Source organism: Eptatretus burgeri, chromosome 1, assembly GCF_056783735.1.
Source record: "Eptatretus burgeri isolate ZD-2024b chromosome 1, Ebu_testis_v1, whole genome shotgun sequence".
In the NCBI taxonomy this organism is placed as follows: domain Eukaryota; kingdom Metazoa; phylum Chordata; class Myxini; order Myxiniformes; family Myxinidae; genus Eptatretus; species Eptatretus burgeri.
Window position 1 is genome coordinate 137991596 of NC_140961.1, and position 16812 is coordinate 138008407.

A 16812-nucleotide genomic window follows, 5' to 3' on the forward strand; every position below is an offset into this window, starting at 1 on the left:
CTTTCAGACTTTCGAATACACGGGTATTGGAGACTGTATTCGGTCTTGTACTTCTGAGACCATTTCTTGGTCTTCGTAAGCTTCTTTTCTGCCATTTCATAATCAACATCGAGGGCTTAAAGCATCGGTAACTTCGAAGTCGATGTTCCACAGCTGCAGCGCGACTCGTAAAACTCTAGCGGCTGTTAAACACCGCACAGTGGTCGTGACCGCCGGGCTGGTACGGGGCCCAGCTGCATGCAGTGAGCGTATCGCATGCATATACACTGTGCATACATACCGCATGCACTGTATTGCACACATACCGCATGCACTAAATCTCAGTGCATGATCGCATAAGCGAGATCCAGACCCAATGTTTCGCTGCTCCTCATTTGAATTTGCAATTTTTTACGTACAATTTGGAAGCAGCGAACGTTATGGAGTTACCACATGCTCTACGTAGCAGACGATGCTTTTCATTCAATTCTCATACTAGTACATTCTGAATATATATATATATATATATATATATATATATATATATATATATATATATATATATATATATAATCACAGCTTTATGATGTCATGAACATGTTTTTTTTTTTTAAAGGAAGTTAAGCCACCTGATTTACCCTCGACCATCCACAAACTATTCCTTCATATATTCCACAAAAAATATAAATGTACACAACAAACAGGCCAAAGTTCAACATACAAACCTTGAACACGAGACATTTATTAATGGTCGAAATAAAGTTACCCAATCAGAGGTGATTAAGCAAAATTGTTTTTGAATGAATGAGATACAATTGTTATAAATACAATCTTGGAATCCCAAATGCTGCTCAAGTTCCTGATTTTGAAGGTCCAGGGTTGAAAATTGAAAGGTAGTCGTTCACGTCGGCGTTTGAAATTGCGAACTTCCGGAGGGTGGATTCCAGTTGGGCTTGACACGAAGGAAGGGAAAGAGCATCATGTAATACAGGAATCTTGGAAGATAAACTGGAAGGAAAAAAAAAAAAAGAAGTTATTCAGAACATGTGATTGAAGAAATTACATAACTTTTGCTGTTAAGTGGAAAAGTTAGCTATTGCAAGGTCAAGGAAGTTTTTAATTTTTATTTTTTTACTGCTCATCAAAATACGAAAGGTAAACCTTATAACACCAGAAGAACAATCTTTCCTTTTTTTTTCCAACTTTCTTTCCCAATAAAACCATGTGGAATTGTGATTCGAGCATTCGCTCAGTCTGGGAGTTACAATCTGAATGAGTCGCAGTAAAGACTTTTTAAAATGGCACCTGCTGCTTCCTCGTTCAATGCTCAGCATTTATAGGATAGAGCACGGATAAACCCTGTGGGTTGGCATTCCTTAAGGGATATTCCCACGCCCTCCGAATAGTGCCTTCCTTACTGTGGAGATAATCGCACTGCCAATACATGGTGGCAGACACCCACTGCATTGATGGAAGTAACTTCAGCCGAGCTCAACTGTGTGTGTGTGTGTGTTCGCTCGTCCATGAACCATAAACTGCAATAAAATAAAATTCAGAATACTTTCAAAAGCATTCGGTGGCAACGCCAAACAAGACGGGCTTTTGATCATGGAAAACCTACATTTGGTTAGCACATCTACGGACTAACAACATGGACTCCTCTTGATGTTTCTCCAGAACAATTGAAATATTCAAGTTTTCCAAAGCTCTCACAAGGCAAAATGAGTCATTGAGATAGCCAGCACTCCAGGTAGGTAGGAAACACGCTGCACTGCTTCTTCCAAGACGTGGACGGGCACGTTTGGCTGCTTGGAACGATGGTTCACAACATGACTATCACTTTTTAAACAACTCTCAAAGCTAACAACAAAAAAAAAAGTTCATGAAATATGAGGAGAGAGACAAAGTGGGAAAATTGGAAGGTGGATCCAGAGTCGGGATGAGTTTGAGACAGAGCCGCAACAAAGGAGTCGAAGTGAGTCGTAGGCCAAATTTTTGGGAAAGGTAAACATGTGGGTCACTGGCAGAATGTATTTGATCGTGAGCAGTGAGACCAAATAAGACGGGTGAGGGGAACCAGGCCACAGTTAGCTTACAATGATTACGTTCCAAAATATCAAATAGAATGGGTCAATGTGAAAGGTTATCCACAACATTGGGATTTGCTTGCCTTGGCTAACCCAGCATCCCATTGCACTCAGGGATGGCTTCGAGGTACGCACACTCACCGCTATGCTGTCTCGCCTGGGTTTGAATCCCAACCCAGCTATAAACTGTCATCCCAGTGTTTCGTAGGCAGGTGATTCATTAATGTGTGTGCCGTCCCTTGGATGGATGTTAAACTGGGCATCCCTTCTGCGAACATTCATTGGTGGACGTTAAAGATCCCATGGTGTCGTTCACAAAGAGTACGCCAGCTATCGCTGGCACCCTCAACAAATTACAAATTACAGCTCAAACCTACAGAGGGCGTTGAATCGGCGGCACAGCCGCACCCTCAACCAACGATGTTACCCTGCAGCCTCGTGCTGCAAAAGAACAAAGAAAAATTGCACTCACAGTTGTATCAATGTTGCCGCGATAATGGTCCATTCCCCAGGTTTGTGAACAATGTTATTGGGTGTAAACCTGCAGGGAAGAATCAATCAGTGAACATCAGAATATCACAGAGTAAAACAGCAATCCACCAAAAGCAAAACCAGGAATGTGGAACTTCACGTAACGGTTCAGCACCTATGGAATGCACCACTTCATTGACACGATTGTAAGCGCCGCCGTATTTGTGGACATGTCCGAATGATTTTTCTCCAACACCGAGACACAAAAAGTACATGGTGGTGCGTCACTCACCTTCGACCTTAACGAGATGCTCTTAGACTGACTTTGGTGCATCACGGGTGATGAAGGTTGTGGTCAAGTTTCATCGAAATCGTGTGTCATATCAGAGAAGAAAGCAAATACTTTTTTAGGGGGGGAGAGGGGGAGGAGGTGTTAAAAAAAACCCCGTACACCCCCGTAATACGCGCAGATTTTGATGCGGTCAATAAACCTTCGTTAAGCATCAGATATGAAGCTTGTGGCCAAATTTCATCAAAACCATGCGTTTGGTTCAAGCGATAATGACTGAAGTGTTTCCTGACTCACTCACCGACACTGCTCGATTGCCTAAGCTCACCTGACTGAAGTCCAGGTGAGCTAATAATAAATTAATTTGTTTAACTGCACGTGCATTTCCTGTGTAACAACAATAAACTGTTCATTCAAACTTGAAACACGTTAATATTAACCAATTCTGCAAACTTCTTCTTCTTCTTCATCATCCGTATGCCGCACAAGACTGCGGGGTAGCATCATTGGCTGAGGGAACGGCTACCAAGAAACTACTTCAGCAGAACCGACGCAGGAGGGCATCGGATGATGGGAAATGCAATCTCATCTGAATCTGTCTATTGAACGAAGGCCTTTTAACAGCACGAGCAGGTGAGGGGGAGCTGACCTTAAAAGCCGGAGGAGTTTGCCAAGTTCTGATGATATGTCACTCAGGGACACGCCAAGAGGAGCCAAGAGGCTGGAGAGTCTGATGGATCAGGTCACAAAAAGATGGATGTCAATAATAGGCACAAGCAATAAGGTAAATCCAGCATGAATGCATCCCAGACACAGGAAGGAAGGGGTTTTAACCATGTTAAATATTCCCAAAGCACAAATCTTAGTATGTCTGGTGTTGGCTTAACGGTGAGGGTGGTGGGCTTGGGATCCTAGCATCCTGAGTTCAAATCCTGCTTAGCTGTTGAATTAATACCAGGTGGGGTTGACAGCCTGTCATCCTTCTGAGGTTGGCTAAATGAGTATCAGCTTGCTGGGATGATTGAGCCATTTGAGTATCCTGTGTCTGAGTGGCAACCCCTCCAGGATAGTGCCCAATAGCCCAGGAGACTGCTCTGGCAGCACAGATGCTCTGTACAGAGTATGGTCCCAATGGATGGATGGAAGGAAATCGTGGTGAACGGAGTATTCAAGTCAAATGTTTGCTTATACCCCTCTGCCGACCTCCACTGCCCTGCATTACATTTTCTCATTAAAACAGAACAAAGGAACATTCATCATCTCGAAGTACCTGTCTTTCAATATTTCCTCGTGTGCCTCCTTTCTTTTGTATATACACATTCAGGTCGTTATCGCACATTCTACAATCTTTACAATCCATTGTTTGTTTTGCTTTCACTCCAATAGAAATGTTTCTTTGCTCATCACCTGCCCTCAGTAATGGATTCCCTTGATGATCGGACTGGACGTGAGGATTGGGCTGACAGGCATTTGCGATGTTCCTGCAACCGTTGAAGAACATAATATTGCTCATGTAGTCAGAACCCAAGCATGAAATCACCGCCAATAAAATTATTTCCAATGACCAACATGGAGTACTGCTCTCTCCTTTGGGATGATGCCCCTGCCCAACACCTTGTCCTTTAATGCCGTGGAAAGCACGGCCCTCATTATTGGCATTCCCTCATGACGAAGCCGAGTGTCTCGGCTTGATAATTTGGCATGACAGATAGGTTGGTGGCCTCCGTATTCCACCGCCTCCTTTATGGTCTTGCAACCTTTGCCCTTTCTTGGCTCTGTCCCTCCCAGGTTTCTGTAGGGTGCCCATGGTCTGCCAGTAACCCTCTACTTGTTAAACTCCCAAAAATCCAGGTTCACTACTCACCTCCACTCATTTGTCACTCTTTTCTCACACTTCTGGAATGAACTTCCCCAGTCTGTTCAGTCCCATTCTTCCCTCCAGGGCTTCAAGACAGCTGTTCACCACTACCACTACCACACCCCTATCAATATTCTTCCCCAAATGACCCCAATCTCAAGTACTCCTATTTTTTTCCCCCAGGTTGTGATTTCCTCCCCGCTCCCCCCCCCCTTTCCCCTTTTCATTTCTTCGTTGTCGGCCAGTCTGTTCCTTTTCTATTTCATCCTCGCTTTCCCCTTCTTGCTGTGTTTCATTCAGCTTGTTCACCACCGTGTGTCCTTGTCCCCCGCCCCCTTGATCTCACACACTTCTAGTCCGCTGTTGCTGTTGCTGTTTCCCCGTTTCCATTTTGCTCTCGCTCGTCCACAAGCCTCCATCATGTATACAAAAGAAAAATTGCATCGTTGATAGTTTCCTCGAAATCATCATGCTTCTTCGTGGCCCAAAATAAACTGGGTCATCAAAAAATAAAAATGGGGGTTTAAAAAAAAAACTCATGTTCCCACCTGGAATATCTCAATCAACAAAGATGAGTATCGACCTCAAATATTTTGTTTAAAAACGGCCCTCAACACAAAAACTGGACCGACCTTCACTTAACTCAATTTGACCCCAGATGTGGGACAGCCCCTTTTACGTAATCGGGGCTCATTTGAAGGGTTTGACCACAATTGGCACAAACTAATTTATCAGCTGGAATGACTGACAATGCATCTTGTAGCCACATCCCCATTTTATTGGCAGTGCACATCCAGAAACAAGGGAACAGGATGATCTTTTCCACACCATTTAAAACACCCCAAACTACTCACCTCTCCCCACCAATCCACCAATATCAATCCAACCAACGATGCATCTCTCATCACACCTGCAGTCTCTCCTCCACTGTCCCCCAACGCCTTTACACCATTTTTAACCACAATTTTACTTGTGCATCTTTAGGTAAACTTGGATAGCAATACAATTCCTATGTATTGAAATAGGAAACATGACAATGCAACACACCTCACTGAAACATGACTAATTAAAAATTGATGTATTTTATTCAAAAACCGAAACAATAAACCTTCCACAATCCCAGGCATTTGGTGTCAAAAAGAAAAGACATCGAGTAAGACAAAATAGGAAAACTTACGCAACATGTAAACCGTCCCCCACAATGCGCATGCGGATTTGGCTTGGAGGACAGGAGGAGGGTAAAGGAGGAATTTCAGGTTCTTCAGTCTGGTGGGGAATGAGTAGGGAAGAAGGGTCAAAGAAGGCAAGTTCAGCAAACACGAGATGAGTCGGTCAGTCTCAAGCCTACATTGCCTCCACTCCCACATCATCCGACATGATCGCCCACTCATTTGTCTTTGTAAAACTCAAGTTCTATGGAAGAAGCGAAGGTTGGAACGCTGACAAATCAAGTCATGCGGAGGGAAATGGGAAGGAGGACATAAACCATGCATTAACTAGAGTTCGTAGAACACTCTATCCTACGCAGTCTTGAGAAAAATGACGTGGGAAGGGTCTTTTCAACTTTTGATTTCCATTTCTGAGCACGATATATATATATATATATATATATATATATATATATATATATATATATATATATATATATATATATATATATATATATATATATATATATATATATATATGTTTGTGGGGGTAGATGAAGGGATTTCATAGGAAAGATAGGATTGTATAGAGTTGTTTGGTCTGTGGAGATGTAGGAGACATCTTGATGTAATTAAGTAGGGAAACTGTGAGCTTAAGTGTTACTTGTCACCACACGGTGGGGTGGGGGGGTGCCATGTTAATGATAAAGGGATTAGATAGGGATAAGGGATAATTTCCCCAATATGCAAGTGCCGCCATGTCACTTTTCCTAATGTTTTGTATTCCAAGATCTGCAATAAAGGTGGGTAACACGTCCGTAAAACAACTACAAAGCGGGCAGAAGCCCTGCCTTCCCGGGTTTGGGTGAGCAAACCACGCCACAGTGCAGTGTGTAATTGCGGAGAGATAACGAAGGGACGCACACGGTTAGAAGAGGACGTTGGTCAAAGGATGCAGAGGATCTTGCTTTTGCTCTCAGCACGACGAAGGCACACGATTCTAGTGTCGGTGCTGTGTGAATTGGCTCAAGTGCTGAGCAGGACGTTGCCCGTTGACGGTTAGGCTGTGCTCTGAAGTCTGTACGTTTCTGAGGAGGGAAGGAGAGCGTTCCTCGTCGCCTCATCATGGGGCCACAGAAATCGCCTTGACGTGTGGGCTATCGTTGTGAACAGACCGGGTTCAAGAAAGGAACAGTTGGCCCATTCACTCGCCAAAAGAAGCTGCATGTAGGAACCGCATGCCTTCAACATATCGTGGTCCCAGACAATTATCCCATTAATCTATATTAATATTTCGGCACGTCCCTTTTGTTGTTTCACCATCACATTTTTGTTTCTGCATGAAATGATATTATTGTCTTCCTTAAGAGGCCCCTCGAGATTCGTTTTGATGATTATGGTAGTGAAACAGTTCATGTTCATCCGACTTTTTATTATTCCTACTGCACTTCATTAGAACATAGATTGTGGATGGATGCGCAGATCCCAGGAAAATAACTATAGCTGTACAGAACAATTCATATTATCGATGGATAAAAATGATATTTAATTGATATGATAATAAATTGTTTATTTAAAATATATCTTCAAATTTTGTGAGTTTTTAGTTTGTTGTGAAATATTAGGTCCTCAGGTTTCCGCATAGTGGCGTACAGGCTTAAGTCGTACTTCTGTTTACTACCGTAGAAAATCACAGAACCATCCGATCGACATGCTGTTAACAGTTTCAGAATCAGCTAAATTCTACAACATATGAATATGGAGACGAAACTGATCCGGCCAGCTAAAATCTACAAGATATGAATATGTAGACGAAACTGATCCGGCCTTTTGGATCATTTTAAAGTAGGGTGCCCTGTAATTTTAATGCGCTCTATGGATCCTCCGGAACTCACGAATGGTACACGTTGTGTAGTCACTAAACTACGTGGTAATGTCATCGAAGTGGAGCTACTGCGGGACAGTCGAAGGGGAAAACCTGAATGATAATCAATGGATAAAAATTACATAATATATTGTTTAAAATACATTCATGCTATCTGTCTTTTACCATATGTTGCCAGTGACGCCCGTTGAAGCCGGGCACCTTTACGAGTATATGTATAGTTCGTGCCTTCCCTTTTGTCTAGCAGGTCAACGGGACAGTGCGTTGTATGGATCTCAGAGTTAGGTTTGCTTACACCACCCCAACTTCATTTTTCCTCTTCTTTTCTGCTTATTCCTGAGGTAAATCCAAATTTGGGTCCTCGTGGAGGCAAACACGTGCAGCACGTGCTGCGGCCGGGGGAGGGAACAGGGAAGCCGCGACACCACACGAGCATCGACAGTGCAGCTGCGAGGATACAGTGATACCCTCGAAGGAATTTGTGCCGCAAGCTCGAGATGATCGTATGACGTTTCCAATGATCTGGGATGAGATTGCTGGTTGCATTGAAAAGGCACAGAACGAATATCTCTTAAAGAGGCTGCACGGATGTTGTTTTTCACAACACAGACGCAAATGACCCAATATCGGCGAAAGTGTGGCTGGTAGCTTGGTGCCAATAACTACATCGTCAGAGGCCGATGATAGAAAAACAATAACCAAGCTACGTTGTGCAGGACAGAAGTGTGCAAGATACGGGCAGCGCGTTCTTTTCAACCCACTTCTGGATTTAATTATATTTGCATCCTCTTTTCCCTCCATTTCTCCATCTGATACTTATGTCTATATTCTTTTTCATTCCAAACCTCCATCTAATTATTATATCCGATCGTTCCCCTCAATTCCTGACACAGATCGGGGTTGGCGTTGGCCCAACGCACACGATAGCAGAATCGGGCGAACGCGAGTGCTGACCACGTGGGCCATGGCGGATCCGCAAGTACTGTACGGAATGTGCTCGATGGCAGGCAAACTCATTCGCAGCCGTGATACCTCATCATCGTACAGAGCAGGGTACGGATGGCACACATCTTGCTCTGGCCTGTGCATGGGTTTATCCGAACATCTTAACGTCGGTCCTCGCTGACGGCCACGGGTGTTCCCCACGGACAGCGGACAGCTCCTTGCCTCCCCGCCCAGCGAAGCCACGATCAGGCAGAAGTCTGCCGTGCAATTCGGATTGCTCGGGCCACTTGGCGCATCGCAGAGCAGGCATTGATCAGCACTAATCGGGGGTGCCCGGGCGGGCATGCGGGGCCGACACGACCCTCGGCCGGTCGACGGTGCACGGTCCACGGTCCAGGAGATCGGTGCAAGGCAATTCATGTCGCGGAGTTCGGTGCAGGGCGATTCATATCATGGGGCTCGGAGCGAGAAGATTCCGCAGCTTGGAGTGATCTTGCCGGAAGTGGAATGGAGCCGCTTCTGGCCATCACGGCCGGGCCACGCAGTGGTCTGGGCTCAATCAGAGCAGCCAATTAGGGTGACAACACATCGCTTCGTGGTAATGCCCCCACCCTGCCTCCCAGGGTCAACAAAGAACGGGTGGGCGAGGCCGTCCGTAGTTCTAGTTTTGGTGTCTTGCCCATCGCTGTCGGCTCGTCCCGTTCTCTGCCCGGCCTGGGTTCGATCTCTCCGCCCATCTGCTAACTCCACCTTCTTCACCCCCCCATCTTCGCCCACTGGCTCTCGACTCCACCTTCTCCACCCATTCGGCTCCCGACTCTGCCTTCTCCTCATATAGTCCCTCCTTCACGCCTGACGGTCGCGCCACCATTCTCTGGACCGACGCTTGGTTGCACGAGTGGAAACGATGCGCCAGCTCTTAGGGAGGAATCGCCCAGCGGAGCATCCCCCCAAAACGTATTGGTGGTGCGTTCAGGCAATCATGCAAGGTATTGGGAGACTGTTAGCCTCATCTCCTCTCTTTTTTTCTCTTCATCGTGTGTGTGTGTGTGTGTGTGTGTGTGTGTGTGTGTGTGTGTGTGTGTGTGTGTGTGTGTGTGTGTGTGTGTGTGTGTGTGTGTGTGTGTGTGTGTGTGTGTGTGTGTGTGTGTGTGTCCTGGCGCTAAGATTGCAGAAGACTATTATTTCGGGTTAAGTCTGCTCTGTGTCTGCTTTCGTAAGTTACTTGTGTTATTGTCGCACCTCACGCTTCTTTCTATCCCTGCATTACACACAACAATAAAACTATTCACTGCGCCACATATCTTTCCTCGCCTGCTTGTAAATAAATTATTATTATCAGAAATGTTCCCAGCTAGTTTTTGACTTTTCTTTCATTGGTCCAGCATGGTCCGAATCCTAGCTTAGCCAGGACTTTATTCCCAATGATCGGTTCCTTTTAGCCGGTACATCCTTGGCAGTGTCACTCGGTTGCATCCGATCCGGTTCGGACAAGGCGTACCGAGGGCGTGTTCCCCGGTAATTAAATCACGTGATTAATTAGGTAACCCGGTTAACCCATGGACGGGAGGACCCTAGTTCATGCGGTTGAGTTATTGGCGTTCACGGTCGGTTAGCGACCCGCCGCGTCACGGAATTATCCGTGTGCGACGGCCGACAATTCCAGGGAGTCTGGTGGAAGCCAAGATAGCTTCAGCTTCCCCCCCGGGTGGTCTTCTCACTCGACCCCCGGCCCGCAACAATATATATCCATCCAATGGGACGAGACTCTGTGCAGTGTTGGTGCTGCTGCCTAAGCGGTCTTCTTGGCTACTGGACGGGTCCTCACTCTGACAGAGAATACCAGCAAGCTGGCACTCATTTTGCCAACCTCGCAAGGACAGGCAGAGTCAACCCCACCTGGTATTAATTCAACAGCCACGTGGGATTTGAACTCAGGATCCTAGGATCCCAAGCAAGCAAGCACACCATTGCCTTAATGGTTAGGGTGGTGGGCTTGGGATCCTATGATCTTGAATTCAAATCCCACCTTGCTGTTGAATTAATATCAGGTGGGGTTGACTCTTTATCCATTAAAGATATATATATATATATATATATATATATATATATATATATATATATATATATATATATATATATATATATATATATATATATATATCTTACTTTTTTTCAGACACAATTATGTTTGAATCTCAATGCGAAAAGCACGAATGGCATGGAGGGCATCAACTAAAATGTCCTAAAAACCTGCTCTTTCATATCCTCTCTGCCATTTTCATCCTGTCATTTGCACTAGGTCATCTGCAATCTGCTTGGAAATCTTATCACTGCACAATATAAAAAAGGTGTATCAAATTGATCACCTTAACTACAGACCGATTGGATTACTTCCAATCATCAGCAAGATCATGGAATCCATCATCGCAATTGATATGAAATCCTTCCATTTCTCCAACAACCTCATCTCAGATCACCAATTCAGTTTCCACGAGAACATAACGGGCCCAATACATTTTTGAAATATCATGCAGTACAGCATATCGTTTTTGGCCCCATCTCTCAATGGTGAAGAATCACTTAAAAATTACCAGATATGGATCTTCACAAACATTGAATCAATTCTTCCTCGTCACACCCAATGTGTCCACCAAGTTTCATCTGAATCCATCCACAACTTTTTGAGATATCGTGATGTATATCATTTTTGGCCAGAGCTCTCAGGTCAGGTCAGGTCAGGTATGGGAGCGTGTGCCGGAGCAGCGCGTCGCTGCATCCACTTTCCTATGGCACTCCAGGGGCCTCCATCTGGATATCCCCCAGGCAGATGCCTGGCCCATCCCCATCTCTTTGAGATGCTGATCAACCCACTGCAACCATGAGACAAGTGATCAGCCCATTGGCCTCCTCCACTCACGAGGCTCCCTCGCTGGAGTATCTGGTGAGCAAGATCAGCATCAGGAAAATGAGCCACATGTCCATGCAGATGCAGCCGACATTCACGGACAAAAGAGATAACAAATCTCATTTGAGTCTCTCTCAGCAACGACTCATTGGACACAAAGTCCAACCAGCAATAGCCAAGGATTCTCCAGGGACCTGGTACCAAAGGAATTAAGTCTCCTTCTCAGATCCCTGGTCAGAGTCCAAGTTTCACATCCGTAGAGCAAGACTGGAAGCACAAAGGACCTGAAGACTCGGACTTTCGTCCTCCTGCACAGGTACCGACAGCACCACACCTCATGACCCAGTGAATCCATGACTCTCCAGGCCTGAACCAGACGTCTGATGACCTCGGGCTCACAGCCAGCAGACACGTGAATATCACTGCCAAGGTAAGTGAATCTCTCCATGACCTCAATATCCTCACCACAAACAGGAACAGACAAGATAGCAGCATCCATGTCATTGAAAGCCTGGATCTTAGTTTTGACCCAGCAAACCCATAATCCCAGCGGCTCAGACTCCTCATTCAGAACCCCGAGGGCCCCCAAAAGGTTATCCAATCTCCACAAAGACGACTGCATCATCTGCGAAACCAATGTCAGAGATCTTGACGTTCCCAGATGATGCACCGCAGCTTGATCTCTCAGACATCCTCCCCAGAATCCAGTCCATACAAACGCTGAAAAATGTGGGGCCAGAACACACCCCTGACGAATTCCAGCAACAACTGGAAATAAGTCGGAGATAGTTTCACCACATCTCACAGCACTCTCAGTACCAGAGTAAAGTTCAGACACCAGGTTGATCAGTTTTGGTGGCACCCCACGAAGATAAAGAATCCTCCAGAGGGCATCCCGATTCACTGAATCAAACGTTTTGCAGAGATCAACATAGGCTGCAAGCAACCCCTGCCGAAACTGTCTGCGTTCGTTGAGGACCCGAAGAGCAAGGATGCGGTCAATCGTTGACCTCTTTGGTGGAAAATCTGACTGATTTGGGCGCTGGTGCTCAAGCAGGTGGTGGAGAACCCTATCAAGAATTATCCCAGCAAATACCTTGCCTGGCACTGAGGGCAGCGTCACCCCTTGGGAGTTGTTGCATTCCTGGTGATCACGATTCCCTTTCCAGAAAGGGACAACAAGGTCCCTCTTCCAATCAGTTGGGATGATGCCCGTGTTCCAGGTAGAGCACAGAACTGCATGCAACGACATGAGTGCAGCATTTCCACCAGTCTTGAGAAGTTCAGCATGGATGCCACAGATCCCAGGAGCTTTAACCCATTTTAACCGGTTTACCGCAGCCTGTGTTTCCACAAACAAAGGTGGACCACAGTTGATTGGAGGGTCAGCAATGGGGAGAGTAAACCCCCTGACATCCAACTCAACAGCTGTTGGATCAGCCTGGTCACCGGCCCAGCGGATGTTCACTTTGGACTAGTCTGTCAAGAGCCCACCACCCTCCGCTCTCACTGCAGTACACCGAAGGACGCAATGCACAAATTCCCCTGTAAGCAGGACGAGAATCATTTAACCACAGGTGATGCTCTAACCCCTCACACATAGGTCTCCTTGTCCACCCTCAGCGCACGGTTTTACGCCTCAACTCCCTGAACAGCCCAACTCTGCCATCAAGCCTGGCCCTGTGACTCTCATCACAGGGCCAGGCCAACCCCCCACCCCAAATCCCCACTCAGCCTGTTCGCAAACTCCTCAGCTACCCTTTCACCCTTGAACTTGCCAACATCCTGCCTTGGCTGAGATGGTGACATTCTCCCGGATTTAAGCTGCAACTTCAGAGTTGCTACCACAACCCGTGGTCGGTATTGAGGAACTGAGCACTCTGGAAGACCCTGCAGTTCTGGATCATTCTCCAGTGGCCATCAACGAGCACATGGTCAATCTCCTTTACCACACCACCAGCGTTGGAATACCAAGTGCAGCGATGAGTATGTGGGTGCTGAAACCATGAACCAGCAACCCCAAGTCCATGACTTCTTGCAAAGTCAAGGAACTTTGTGCTATTGTGGTTCACAGTTCCTGACCCATGGGGACCAACACACATCTCAGAACAATTCCTATCAGTTCCAGTCGATGCATTGCAATCCCCCCAAGACTGGAAGAGTATCTCGCCTGGGGCACTGATCAACCACAGACTCATGCGTGGCATAGAATGCGTCCTTCATGGTGAGATCACTCGCCTCAGTCGGAGCATATACAGAGACCAGGGAAACGACACCAAAGGAGTCACCAAACCAAACGAAACCAGTCACCAAACGAAACGACACCAAACGACATCCTTAATCTTATAATGCAATTGTTGACCGGTATGACCTCAACCATCATTGGAGTCAGCTTATTGGGCATGGCTCCAGCAATTCCTTGGGCATGGTAACCATCAGAGCGACCAGACCAAAAGTCGGTGTAACCACCTGCCACGATCCGGTTTCCAAACCTCAGAGAGTGCTGCAATAGCGATGTTCAAATGCTTCAGCTCATGATAACAGAGACAGGTGATCATCCTCCCTTAGGGATAGGACATTCCAGGCACTCACCCAAAGGGACCGCTTCAGGTTAACCCAAGGAGACCGCCGTCTGGTGGACAACACCTCAACACCACCCCAACACACACTACAGCAATCTGACCCGGGAAGGTTACCCCATGGTTTTCCTTCCATCATCAAAGAGTGGGGGTCGTGAAGGCTTTGCCCGAATCCCGTCATCCAGTGAGCTGCCCTGTGAAGGACAACTGCCCAGGAGGTAGTCTCACGGAGGGGGTTTTCAATTTTCTTTGTGTTTTGCGGAGAGAAGGGTTTTATGGTGGCCGGAGTGCAAATCCTGCCATGAACCTCCTAAAAAACAAGTAACCCAACTGCAGGAGGACATCCGCAGACACAGTTGGGCACTAGATATGGATGGCCCTCCACCCTATCTCACCCTACAAGGAGCTCCTCCACCCTCTCATTGGTGAAGAATCACTCTTAAAAATTGTAGTAGTCGGATCAGAATCTGGATCTTTATCAAAATTTAATCAGTTCGTCCTTGTCACACACCCAACCTGCCCACCAAATTTCATCCGGATCCATCCACAACTTTTTGAGACATCCTGCACACAGAGAGACAGACAGACAAACAGAGGAGAGGGGTGAAAATATAACCACCTTCACCTTTGGTGGTGGAGGCAATTACTGTTAAACCCCGTGCGGTTTACCTCGCTCACCTCCACCTCTATCACGTGATGTAATCCTTTCAAGAACTTGGTCACATGCTCCTTCTGCATCTCAGCATAGTTCCTTGCCACCCCTTTTTGCTGCAAAATGGGATGCCGACATATTCAGCCAATCACTCTTGGTAATATTTTTTTTTATTTTTAACGCATAAAAAGGAGCCATTAAAAAAAATTTGAAATGCTAACTCTCTGCAGTGTAAAGCACATGTGAGGAGTGAATATTATTTATTTGTTAATTAATTTATTTTAAAACAAGGATTCATCGACTTATTCAGCTCTCCCCTGACAACAATATCCCCAGCCTCACCTTTCCATGCACTGCATCCTCGGGATGGTCACTGGGTTTGAGCGATGAGGTTGTTCCATCACAACGAAGGAATTCAACGGCTTCTTCCGTCCGCCAACTTCGAAGAGTGGCTGCTATCTTCTCAGCAATGGATCCTTGGTTAACTGGCTTTCTGACTGCATCAGGTACATGCCATTCTGCCCCTTTGGCGCTCCTATGATGCACCAGCAGCTTCCTGAGTGCGGCAGCTCCACTTGCACTGATGCCATACGAGGAAATGCAAGGAGCAAGGGGTGACGCATCCCTACTGCCAGCATTCGGTGAAATGGTTTGTGGAAGGGACACATTGTTATCAAGCAAGGAATGGTCTTTGGAGCTCAGGTCTGGTGCAACGTCCTGCTTCATTACAGGGTCTCCTGTCAAAGGTTGCCGAATTTCTGGGTCAGGTGCCAAGGTCATTTGAGAGACTTGAAGCATCAGCCTTGTGTCCAAACAACTTGCGGTTTGGTTAGTTGCTGCCAAATATCTGCCAGGTTTGGTATTTTCAGGATGAATCGAGCTCGGGTCAGAGTTCCTCAACAAGTCAGATGCTCGTGATACAACCGCAGCATCCTCATAATTGTCACCATTCATCTCCAACCTCGTTTTACTTTCCACATCTTTCATTATATCCCTTTCATTACTCCCCTTTATGTTTCTATTACTATTCCATTCTCTACCTCCACGACTGTTTGTTTGTTCACGAAACTTCTCTCTCTCTTCTTCCACCGTGGCTTCAGAAGGATGTGCAAAATGGTGTTTGTGGTCACGTCCAACTATAGAGGAAACAAAGGCGTCTTCATCAGACGATGAGGGAGACGAAGAGTTCGAGTGTGAAGAGGGGTGAGAGCACGAAACAGATAGATCTTGTGCCTCAATGTCATCCTTCCTCACGACTTTGTGCAATGTACATGAAGGCACCTCATCTCCACACAAAGCACTGGGGTATGGGGGAGATAATGAGGTCCAAATGGCAACTTGTTAACTGTGAGAGATGGACAGCCCACCAGAGCACAAGTATCTGTAATCAGGGTGAAAGATACTCGTACTTCCCTCAGCTCCCATCCCCCCCTCCCTACCCACCCCTCTAAAAAAAACAAAACATTTTATAACAATAATATTATAGCAATTCAAACAACATGAGAGAGGATAGTGAAATCTTTACTTTGCCAGGACCGAAACAGTCCTCCATTTGAGCAGACAAGTCCCCCCTGCTCAACCCCACCCCCCCCCCTTTTCTAAATATTTATGCAAATAAACAAGCTGAATGTAAAACCAGAATTCCATGTGTTCGGAGGAAAAGAAAACGTACACTTGGTACTCGTCACCTTGCTGCAGGAATTTGAATTGTGGAGGCCTGGAGAAAGAAAAGCAGAATAACACTCCACATGAAAGCATGGGTGCAAGTTAAATAGAATGTTGTGAAACATTAAGAAGGATTGAAAGCACATGGCTACGACTAATCTGGATACCCAGCTCAAGGGTGTAGTGACTCCCTTTGGGGTGAGGGTTGACCCTTTTGCGGATTGTTCCCTTGGGGCACGGGGAACATGAGGTTAGGGCAGGGATTTTGGATTTTATTTTGACAATGGTGTCGGCGATTGCTCGCTGGCTCCTCGTGAAGGACACTGTGGGATTTTTAACATCCACC

At 46.2% G+C, this 16812-nt stretch overlaps 1 protein-coding gene across 6 annotated transcripts in view; it reads right to left on the reverse strand.

Annotated features, from left to right (window-relative positions):
- Window positions 1-690: 690 nt before the first annotated feature.
- Window positions 691-16812, reverse strand: part of RPAP2 (RNA polymerase II associated protein 2) — a 31556-nt gene continuing 15434 nt past the window's right edge. For 5 of the 6 annotated variants that reach the window (XM_085900092.1, XM_085900102.1, XM_085900088.1 and 2 more), the window contains 7 exons: window positions 16474-16518; window positions 15144-16101; window positions 14819-14917; window positions 5862-5950; window positions 3476-3556; window positions 2539-2607; window positions 691-987 (listed from right to left, as the gene is read on the reverse strand). In XM_085900092.1, coding sequence (XP_085756218.1) covers window positions 831-987; window positions 2539-2607; window positions 3476-3556; window positions 5862-5950; window positions 14819-14917; window positions 15144-16101; window positions 16474-16518 — 1498 coding nt within the window. In that variant the 3' untranslated portion in view covers window positions 691-830. The remainder of the gene's footprint in view (window positions 988-2538; window positions 2608-3475; window positions 3557-5861; window positions 5951-14818; window positions 14918-15143; window positions 16102-16473; window positions 16519-16812) is intronic. The other variant, XM_085900084.1, reaches the window with a different exon arrangement.